This window comes from Bactrocera oleae, chromosome 2 (genome assembly GCF_042242935.1).
Source record: "Bactrocera oleae isolate idBacOlea1 chromosome 2, idBacOlea1, whole genome shotgun sequence".
NCBI lineage: Eukaryota > Metazoa > Arthropoda > Insecta > Diptera > Tephritidae > Bactrocera > Bactrocera oleae.
The window spans coordinates 13,321,226-13,333,050 of record NC_091536.1 but is presented as its reverse complement, the minus strand read 5'-3'; the positions used below and the strand labels follow the sequence as shown (position 1 = coordinate 13,333,050).

The following is an 11,825-nucleotide window of genomic DNA, read 5'->3' as shown; positions in this document are numbered from 1 at the left end:
ATCGGTCTGGGGCTAATAAACAAGAAATACAATCGCTTCTTAAGCCGCTTAATTGGCATTTTATTTATTTTCTTATTGTCTTTAAGTACTGGTTTTTGTTACGCGTTAATTTAGTAGACATTTAATTACCTAAGTTTTGATTTAAAAAAGTGATAATTTTCGTCTTAATTTGCTTTTAAAATTTTAAATTTTTGTAGTCTTATTAAAGAGTGCAATATCATTTAAACCTCTCTATTCTGCAATAAATAAAGTGAACCGGTGATGAAATTTGCTCAATTCGGTATTTATGGTTATTGAAACTAATTTATTATAGGGTACTTTTTAGAGGTATTAAATTTCTCAGAGGAAGAGCTAAGGAATTCTAGTTTAGAAGTATGCAATTTAAGTAATTTTTGAAGTGAAAAAGAAAAATATAAATTCATATTTTTACCTTCCTTTTTTTTTAGATATTTATTAACATTACAAGAATACAAGAAAAAATCAAAATTTAAAAAATTTGCAGCTGATGAAGTGGGGTTTCAAAAAATTACATATACGACCACGGTTTCAACACTCCTAGCAATCTTAAACCAAAAAATTATTAATATAGAATAATGTCACAAAGTCTGATACTACGGAAAAGTGGCAGCTATATGCCATAGTGGTCCGATATCGTCGGTTTAAATTAATGAACAGGTTCTTTGGGAAACAAGACTGGTGCTAAATTTCATATATTTCGATATATTAAAAACTGAGCGACTAATTCGCGAATCTATAGAGACAGACAGACGGATATGTTTAAATGGACTCAGAATCACCAACGTTTCCTTCTGGGTATTTCAAACTTGATGGTAGTTTTAATATACGCTGCGGGGAGTATAAAAATATCTATCGCATCTCAGTTTTAAATTAAATAGTCGCATTTCAAGTATCTTCAAAATACCAGTAAATTAATTTATTTCAAATTGAAACTCTTTAACATTCACTATGTCTTTCTGCGACTTAAATGCGCTAACGCATCACACTCTTTACACGCAGTCAAGTAAGAAATTCTTAAGCTTCAACTCAAGTAAGTTAATACAATTCAAATGCCACTTTTACGCCGCAATGAATATGCAGAAAAGTGCTTTTGCACATCAAGAAGCGTGCGCCAGCTGTACGCTCTGCAAAAAACGAGCCTAAAATGTTTTTTCAAATGAGAGCCACGCCAACACACACACATACGCGCATGCACGGCTTGCTATTGTTACTGACGTTCCGTTATGCTTATTGCATTTTTATTGTTGTCTTGCTAATGGTTTTGCTTTTGTCTGATATTAAATGAAATGCAGTTGGCAATGCCAACATCAACACCAACTACAACGACAATGGCAACGGCCTTGTCCTTGTTTGTTGCATGTTGCACACACTCCATTGGATTAACTGGCTCACTACGTACACACACGTATTGAAGAGCTTTCATCTTTACCAGCTTTTATACGAATTCAGTTGCTAGCGCATACCGTGACCGCCTGATAGTAGCGCATCTGTGGCATTCATTCAACAGTAAGGCGCTTATTACGCGCACAGGTGTGCCATGAGTGCGGTATGTACGAGGCACGTTGTGCGCAGGTATAAGTGATTATGCAATTCACAGTATTACAATTGTCGTTGTATATTCGCACGACACTTACAGTTTTTATCCACCTAGGCAAATGTACGTGTACGCGCCACAACACTGCAGAGAGCGCTTATATAAACCCAGCATTAAAAAGTAGTGTTTCTGGTATAAGGACGTGACCTGATTGGGTTGTTTACATATATTTCATCATTTAAAGTTTATGCTAAGCAAATATCTTTAAGTGACAGACTTCTAGACAGAAAGAAGAGGATTGAAAAACCTGCTGTGGATAGTAAATAATAACAGCCTGAGGTAGGACAGTGGAGACCTCTAGGTCAAAAGAACATTCTGGAGAAACTCGAAATTCTAACCGAAAATTGGTATGCAATTCGGACCATAAAGTAGCTGACATAAAGTTTGCGACTGCTTCGTTTGGCACTGTATCGGCCGTTTAATACGCTTTTCTATATTTTATATGAAATAAAAGTTCTACTTGTATACAAAAATAAAAACATATAGTAAGGTGATACATTAGATCGAGTGAAATGTTACCCTTACAGTCCAATTATAAATGTTACTTGTCCATTATGTATCATATCGACAATTTTGACATACATACATTTTTTGTATCAGACTGTGCTTACTCATATTATTTGTCATATTTCAATTGTCAATTAACATAGTTTTCAGATGGGCTACTTTTATCGCTTATGTATAGAGTATGAGTTTATGTACACTAAGGTAAGTCTGAATATTACGTTGTAAATAGTTGATATAGGAACTCAATGTCGCCTTTAGGGTAAACAGGTTGTATGACAAAGCAAGTACTCGTACAGCATAAAACAAAAGCTAGAAAAAAAAATATAAATACTGGTTTTCTAGACGATTTACCAACTGCCAATTTGGTTAGAATATCACTACATTGATATGTGATACAGGTAACTGAAATTACCACACGGCCACACCGAAGCTCTAATACCCTTCACAATTGCATAGGATAAAAGGATCTTATATTTGGAAAATAATCTTTGTCAAATTCGGTGAATATATCTTGTTAATTTAAAAGGTTTACCATACAAGGACTTTTCGACCGATCAGTTTGTATGGCAGCTATATGCTATAGTAGTCCGATCTGAACAATACTTTTGGTGATTGTAGCGCCGTATTAGAGAATAATTTTTGCTAAATTTCGTGAATATATTTTGTCAAATAAAAAGTGTGTCATACAAGGACTTCATTTTAACCCATCAGTTTGAGGGCAGAACTTACTCTGAGTTATGCGCTACAATCATATATGCCTACGTATGCATTTATAGCCCTTAAGCAATGTAAATGCTTTCTGACGATGCAAAAGAAAGTGTCGGCTGCAGGCGCATGCTGTTATTGTCGCCTGGGCTGTATTTGATGTTTGTTTTTTGTTTTCATGTTTTGTTGCTGGCAATGATCCGCACTACAACTGCACTTATTTCACGCTCAGCTGCCTTACGTTACGCTACTTTACGCTCGCACGGATATTTAAATCCCAGCCTAAGGACAATTGTCATACTACTGAAATTGTCAGCTATCATTGCTTTTGTTGTTCTGTTGTTTTCACCGCTCCTTTTGGTTGAGGCTGTTGTGTATTCCTTTTTAGTTGTTGCCACTTTCCTGCTATTTACCTGCATTCTTTATGCACTCATTCCAATCAATTTACATACAGCTCACACAGGCTTAACTTCCCTATTTGCAAGCCAACCCCACGGCGTATACGTAACAAATAACTACTCTACACGTTGGCATTTATTTTCAGGCCAAATTTTTTTGTTTCATATGCACATATGTGTTTATGAAGTGTTGCATATGCGCCTCAGTGCATTTAAAAACGTTTTGTTATTTTAAATGTTGTTCGTGTTATTGTTGTAGTTTTAACTACAATACTCGTTTTTATATATTTTTTATAGTGTTGCAGCACCTGCAGCGACAAATTAACACTGTATGAGCAGCTTGTGAACGCGTAACTGTTGAAAAGGGAAGAAAAAAAAAATAAAGCAGAGATTGTCACAAGTCGCATTTGCGCTGCATTTAAATCAAATATATTTTGACTACAAAAACACTGCATCAGAGGAATTTGCATTAAAATATATACAGCTTAACTCTAAAGTACAATTTGGGTTTTTTGTAAACGTTGTGTTGAATTTTGCTGTTGCAGAGGCTTTTTTTTAAAAACGATTTTTATGGGTAATGCTGCGTCATAGAGATGATCAAAGCTAAATAGGTTTCGGAAAATTAAATATTTTTTCGGTGTGTTTCCACCTTTTTTTTTGTGTAAATAAGTTAATATATTTTAAAATAATTTTAATATTTTATAAATTTATTATTATAAAAAAAAAAAAAAATCCTAGATAAAACTGTTATATTAAATAACAAGAGAAGAATATTTTTAAGAAATGTTTTAATTAAAAGGTATTTTTTCAAGAATTGTAGTCATTTGTTTCCAAATATCGTATATAAAAATTGCGCTGGGAAATATTTTAAGGACATTGTTGAGAAGAATGAAATATTCTAATTATAATATCACCTTTAGATTTGTATACCCTGAAGGACTTGTTTCTATGCAATTTTGTGAAGATAATTCACACAGTGACCGACTTATTGGGCACAAAGTCTGCTAGATGGAATCATTATAGCGCGCATATTGGGACTGATTGTTTTAACCATTGCCATTACTAAAGAATACGCAAGTGTTCTCGCTAACATGTTTTTGTGAAGATATTTTATACACTCTTCGAAATGTTGAACACAAAGTCTGCTAGAATTACAAAAATTATTGATATATACGTGTATTTATATTATTAAACTATAGTATATCCACAGTTATACGTTAAATTGATTTTCCTCAGATGACTTACATATTTAATGATCCACATAAACGCTATAAAGCTAACCGGAAGTTTAAAATTTTTACATTGAGTATATTTGAGCAAGTGGGCAGTATTGGCCCAATTTAAACAATTTTAGATATTAAGACATATCATGTTGTTGTAAAATTCTGATATTAGTTATATGGAAGCTAAAGAAAATTTTCACTTGATTTCATCTATCTTACCTACACTGCCTATGCCCATCTACAATACCGTCCTTGGTCAAATCAAAGAACACGTGTACAAAGTTTTAAGACGATATCTCCATTTTGACTTAAGTTGCAGATTGCACAGACAGACGAAAGGATGGACGGACAGACCGATCAACTCCGCTTGTTATCGTGATCATTTATACATATATAATTTTATATTTAACTCGTTCAGTTTTAAGTGGTACGAACAACCGTTAGGTTAACAAAATTATTATACTCTATAGCAACATGTTGCATGAGTATTAAAATCCGAGCGCTTTCTAAGTGCATTGTGCTTATTTATTACATGATAGTATATATCTAAAACAATATATCTAATAACTTAATAATATTCTCTTAGAATTTTCTATAGTCTGCATTCAAATTTTAATCAATATTCGACTTTTTTCTAGGCTAACTCAGTGAATAACGATTGAAGAGCAAATGTTGGAGAGTGCACTCGGTTACAGAAATACTTTTACGAATATTACGAAGCTCAAACACAAATACGAATGGATCAGCTAAGCTAAAAGACATTATTAACAAGAGGTTTAAGGAGAGTAAAGTATTTAGTAAACAAATACTAAATAAACAAAATTAAATTTAAAGACTAAAAAATGGATATTAACGAAGGAAGAGGTAAAAGGGTTTAAGCTTTGTAATAGTGAAATATGAAGAAAATTTAATGCTCTCTTATATTACAAAAAAAAAAAAACCAGAAAATATAACCTTGCAAACAATGAATGCACTAATTAGCATGGGAATTAGATCGAATTCTACGCCAAATTAAAGCAACTTATACATAATTAAACGAGGTAACTTTTGCAATTAGCACATGAAAAGCCATTTATGTAATAAACACTTGAAATTTTAAAAACTGCCCGCTATATAAAATTGTATGAATTCGTAAGAAAATGGGGTTTGGATCAAATACAACAAGAAGCACCATAAGCAGCAAATGCATGGAATAATTTTACTGCCATTATAAAAGGAATACGCCATTAAACGCAAACCGTTAGGTGCATAAATAGCAATAACAAGCATTTCATTTAGCGCCCAGCAGCCAAAGAGCATAGAGCGGACGTAGAAAGAGCCGCAGCAACGCCAATAGCGGCAGCATCATTAGCTGCACCAAGAGTCAGACATTTAGAAAGGCGCTACATAGCGTCATTATGATAATGTTACTACGTTACTTGCACTTGCTGGAAACGAAAACCACCGTACTTTCCATACTCTTCCTACTATTGGCATGTGTCGGCGATGGCGGCGGTAACAGTGGTACATTCGTCACAGCGTCAACAACAACGCATATCGCGAACAATCAAAATGCCAACACACGAAATTACAGCCGCAGCGGACGTGATATCACTGCTTATGGGGTCAGTAGTAGTAGTAGTGGTGGTAGCTCTTCAGCTGTCTTTCGTGCGCTTATCTCCGCCTCATTAACGGACAGCAACAATCGCCTACAGTCAGCCGCCGCATTAGCGGCTGAAGACAGCGGTTTGCAAATGTCGCTCGTATCCTCACCGATAACGACTGCCTCACTCACCGCAAATAATATATTTCTGGGTCCGTCGCTCTCATTGACAAGCAGTAGTGCCGCATCTGCTACCTCCGGCGCTGGCTCACTGCTACAATCCGCTTCATTGGCGGGTGGTGCCGGTAGCAGTAATAGCGGCGGTAGTGTTAGTAGTAGTGGACGTAGTAGTCGTCAAAATATCGGTGCCGGTATAACCAACAACAATGTCAATAGTCATACACATGGCGATCAACTGCCAGCGCAACTATCCTCGCGTATTATACACACACGTAACGGCGCCATATCCGGTGTTATTGTGCAACTTGAAGGTCGTCACTTAGATCCGGTGGAAGCGTATCGCGGCATACCGTACGCTTCACCACCTGTGGGCAATTTACGCTTCATGCCACCTGTTTCAGCGGCCATGTGGTCGGGCGTGAAGAAAGCAGATAGGTGAGTGCAAATTAGCGAATATTTTATGACGTCAGTACTTACGTACATTAAAGTTTATGGCAGGTTATCTAAGTAATTTAAAAGTGTAATGAAACTACGCAACAAAATATAAAAAATAAGAACGCTGAATATTTATATTAAGTATATGTAGTATTGTATATAAAAGTATTATCGAAATTTTCACCACAAAATAAGTTAAGAGCCTTATGGGCATAACAATCTCCTATCTCTAATGTATATTGACATTTTTATAGTACTGATTATACATACCTGGTTGTTATCCTGACCATGATAAGCAGGAAGGCAGAGCACATGGACATATTTACTTTATTAAAAAAAAATCTTGACTTAATTTCATCTTCAAGAACATAACTAATGCGTATAACAGATTTTTTTGAAAGCCTTATAACTAAAAGTTTATGAACTATTTAAATCAAAGCTCACCTGTCAAGGAATTACAAAAAATTTTGCTTATCTTTTGGCGCGCAGCGGTTATTCATATTTTTCCCTTAACCCATTAAATAGTTAATAAATTTCTTACAAACAGGATTGCTTACTAAATTAGAAAATTAAATATATACGTACACACCTCGTATAGGTATTTACACATATATATAAATATATATATATAACAATATTTTTCTTGCGATTTTCCAATTTTTTTTGGTTTAAAACTACTAAATATATTTACAATAATATTTTGCTTGCGTTGTTTTTTTTTATATATAACTATTAAACATATTTTTTTGTATGCAAATGTAAAGAAACAGTTCTTTGAAAGTTTAAGGCTCAGCAGAAACTTTACCGAAAGTTTTGCATTAGAAATTACCTATGTGCAGGTCAAACAAGATACAACTATAACTTCGATTGCACTGAAGCTATAATACCCTAATACACAAATACAAAATCTTCCTAACAAGCACTTGATTTCGATTGGCGAGTTTGTTGTACAGTAGCTTTATGCTATGATGATCCAATCTAAACAATTTCTTTGAAGACTGCACTATTGCCTTAGACTATAACTCATGCCAAATTTCAAGAAGAGATCTTCTCAAATGAAATAGTTTTCAATACAAGCATTTGTTTCCAAACGTTCAGCTTCTTAGTGAGAAAAGAACGTGCGCAAAATTTCAGATCGATATCTCAAAAACTGATGGAGTAGTTCGCGTCTATACAGACAGACAGACAGATGGCCATGGCTAAATCGAGAGTGTTCGTCATGCTGATCCTTTATATATGTATGTTATCTATAGTATCTTCAACGTTGCCTTCTGGGTGTTACAAATTTCCTAGCAAACTTAATACACGGTGTTCGGGGTATAAAAAAAGGTGTTGCGTAAAATATAAACGTGAAGCAAAACATTGAAAAAACACATGTGGAAGCAGAGCAACTTGTGACTAGCAGCGCATGCTATTAAACCGATGATTATACAAGTACATGGAAGATAAAGAAGCGCAAAAAAAATGATGTGATATCGTGATTGGAAAGAAACACAAAGAAGTAGCATCTTCTTTGCAGTTGCGTATGCTTGCATTGCGAGTAATCAAAAATGGATTTTCTGATGCGCAGCTTTACCACAGGCAGTTTATTTAACGAGTTCAGCTTGATGGCGGCCTTCATACGGCACAATAGTCTAAGAATGTGTCATGAGTTTTTCATCAAATGGTGGTTGCCTTGAACTGCTTGGCATTGAAAAGATCTTAATATTTTCGTTTTACACATCTTTTGTTCAATAAATCATGTGATGGAAAAACACACCAGTAAAAGCAAAATGTGTAAATCATAATATTCCGATGAGGTCACTGATATGGAATGCAAATGTTTGCGTTGTGATTTCGTTTTCTTTTGAGTGAAAAGTGGATTCAAATCCTCAAACGTTTTAGTTCAATAGCCGTCAACTTGCAAAGGTATTGTTAAACCTTTCGGTGAATTTCGAGTTCAGAAAAGTTTTTTCATAACTACTGTAGGATTTCACAAATTATTTTTTAGTACGATTTACATTTTGTTTGAAATAGTTTTCAATCTTGTTAGTTACATTTTGATATTCGCTGAATAGCTTTCTGGCAAGCATTTAAAGAAGAAGATAGTGTATAAGAAAGCCCAAAATATAAACTCATATGAACTTTTCAACCTACCTGGAACACCAAAACACAGATCCCAATTGAAAGACTCAAAGAAAAGTCAAAAATTCTTATGAACAAATTTCCGAATTATATCTCAATTGGTGTGATTATGCAACTCGTGCTATAAATAACTTTTTTTTTCATCCACACATACCCCTATGCACTGATTGCAATAACATAAATTTCGATACTAATACCTCTACCGTAGATTGTTTTATTATTTCGCACACCTGCATACTACCGTTACGCGCGCACATTTATGGCTGTTCTTACGAGCAACATATAACTCTCTGCCGCGCCAACATCGTAAATTGCGTTTGGCGTTAATGTGTTGTAATAAAAATATTTACCGGCTGGTATTCTCCATCGATATACATTTTTGCTGAGTAAACGAAAATTTTATGATTGCCAAATTGCTGCAACGCACTAAAGTGGCGTACACACAGATACTAAACATATTTGTTAACAAAAATGCTTATATGTACATACACACAAGGACATGCATGCGTTATGAGTGGGTGAAGGTATTTACAGCGTTGCATTAAAATTATCGAAGAAATTTCAATAAGTTACTAATATAAAATACTTGAGATTTCGTTCACCTACTACACATATATACATATATATATATATATATACAAGTGTATATAAATATATACATTAGAGTGGATCCAAAAAAAACTAAATACTTTTTTCACATGAGCCTCTAAGAAAAGCTCTCTAAGTATGAGCTCTTTAATGTAGCGGGATGATTATTCGCTTTATATTTTGCTATTTTTTTTCTTTGCTATCAGATAGAACTATTCAAATCTTGCTTAGAACTGCTTTAAACAAAATTTTGTTTCATAGGTTTTGTAGAAGATTTAATGTTCTACAAAAAACTCTATAACGATTTTTTCGTAAACCTAATAATTTAAAAATTAAAATCTGTGAAATCAAATTTTGTTTCAAGCAATTGGAAGAGCGATTAGAATTTTTCTATCTGATAATAAGAAAAAAATAGAAAACTATAGAGCGGAGGAACTTCCCGTTACAGTTAAGAACTCATAGTTAGAGAGCCTTTTTAAAGGTGGCTAAGATCCTATTTTCGGAGTAACAAGCGAAAAAGAAAATGTTTTTTCTGACCAACTCTAATATATATATTTATATATACGCACATACATAAACATAAAAGCAATACACGCGCACGTGTATATTTAAAGACAGCGTTTAAAAACGCTTCAAACTTTTATTACCACCAGCATAATGGGACAAAAGACAAACGGGATGAGCACACACATTTGTGGTAAACATACTGGTGTTGTTAAACGTATGTATGTATGCTTATGTGTATGTAATTCTGCAAAAGTTGACATAATGTTTGCGAACTTATATATTTACAAACGTAATGGTAGGGGGTCAGCAAGGTAGTGGTTGTGTGACATCAAACGCACACACAAATTTTTTCTGCAATAAATAAGCTTAGAGAGCATGCACGTGTATAATTTTATTTGTAAATAAAATTCTGTAGATGTATCGATTGTAGGTGTCTGTTATATTTTAACTGTAATTATGCTTAATACCCACAGTAAATTTTATATATGCTCAAATATAAATAATTGAGCAATTTTAATGCAATCGACTCTTAAGCATTTTATAATGTCAAGCGAGTGATGAAGGTTGGGATCAGTATTGGCGTAAAAATATATATCTTTAATATATAAGTGAAAAAAAAAATGTTAACTTCAGTGACACGGAAGCCACCCTTCACAAATACATAATTATCCTTACACTAACTTGATTTGGATCGCTCAGTTTGTATGGCGGCTGTATGCTCTTGTAGTCCGATCTGAACAATTTCTTCGTAGTTCATAACATGGGCATAGGCAATGACTCGTGTTCAATTTCTTAAAGATATCACGTCACATGGAAAATCTTTCCATACAGGCACTTTATTCTGATCGTTCAGTTTGTATGGCAGCTATATGCGATAGTTGACCAATATCAGTGGTTTCGACAAATAAACAGCTTGGGGAGAAAATTTGTTGTGCAAAATTTTAAATCAATATCATAAAAACTAAGGGACTATTATGCGTATAAACAGACAGACAGAAAGACTCCTTGATGCAGTGTAAGCTATATTCCTCTATTAGCTGAAACCTTAAAAAAAAACTCTCTAAAAGACTTTTGCCGTAAAATTGCTTACAGTCGCGAAAAAGTTGAAATTTTCCCAAAATTTCGTATTTATAAGAGAAAACTATTGAAATATGAAAAATTAAGAAAAATATGTTTTTCAAAATTTCACACTAAGTGTGACTTTTAACAGATATTCATAGCTCTAATATTATGATAACATCCTTCCAACCATTATTCGACTTCAGTGAGCTAAAAAATTGAACATTGTCGATTGGAAAGAAAGAGCAGTATACTAATTTGAAAAGGAGATGAACCTATCAGGCTACTGAATTGCCTTCAGTAGCAATAATGTGTCAGTACTAGTTGATTATATAATATATATTTTGAACAAATTAATAGTTCGAATTTCATCATTATAGATTCATATCTGAGCCAAAAGCTTCAAAAGCTGCGTTCTTTAACAAGGTCTTGGATATTTTCAATTTAAACTGAAGTTAGCGTCTTCTTTTAGATTTCCAACATAGGTGCTTCGTATGACTGCAATGCTTACGTTATGTCGATTTGTTACTTTTAAAGCCGCTCTTTGCATTACTATATAATTTAATGCTTAACATAACATCCCTAAATTGACTTGTACACCCGTATTTAGCGGATAAATATCTGAACTTTTCGTAGAAGTACCTGCAAAGGCAACACTCGTAACTAAATTGCCAGAGACAGTGGAACTAATAGCGTTATAAATAAAAAGCTTTTCACACTTAATCTTGCTTCCCCATTTAGTGTTCTTCCCAGTATCCTACTATGTCTAATGTGGATTATACGCAGCATTAGGCATCTCAATTACAAAATGAGTGTGGCAAACTTGAGAGATATGTACACACACTGTTTGTATGTGTGGCTTTCAGATTCTGCAAAATACTCATTTGGGGATTATGTCGCTGTCG

At 34.0% G+C, this 11,825-nt stretch overlaps 1 protein-coding gene across 1 annotated transcript in view; it reads left to right on the top strand.

Annotated features, from left to right (window-relative positions):
* Nucleotides 1–5,084: 5,084 nt before the first annotated feature.
* Nucleotides 5,085–11,825, top strand: part of Nlg3 (Neuroligin 3) — a 74,533-nt gene continuing 67,792 nt past the window's right edge. The window contains exon 1 of the mRNA XM_070109392.1: nt 5,085–6,642. Coding sequence (XP_069965493.1) covers nt 5,843–6,642 — 800 coding nt within the window. The 5' untranslated portion in view covers nt 5,085–5,842. The remainder of the gene's footprint in view (nt 6,643–11,825) is intronic.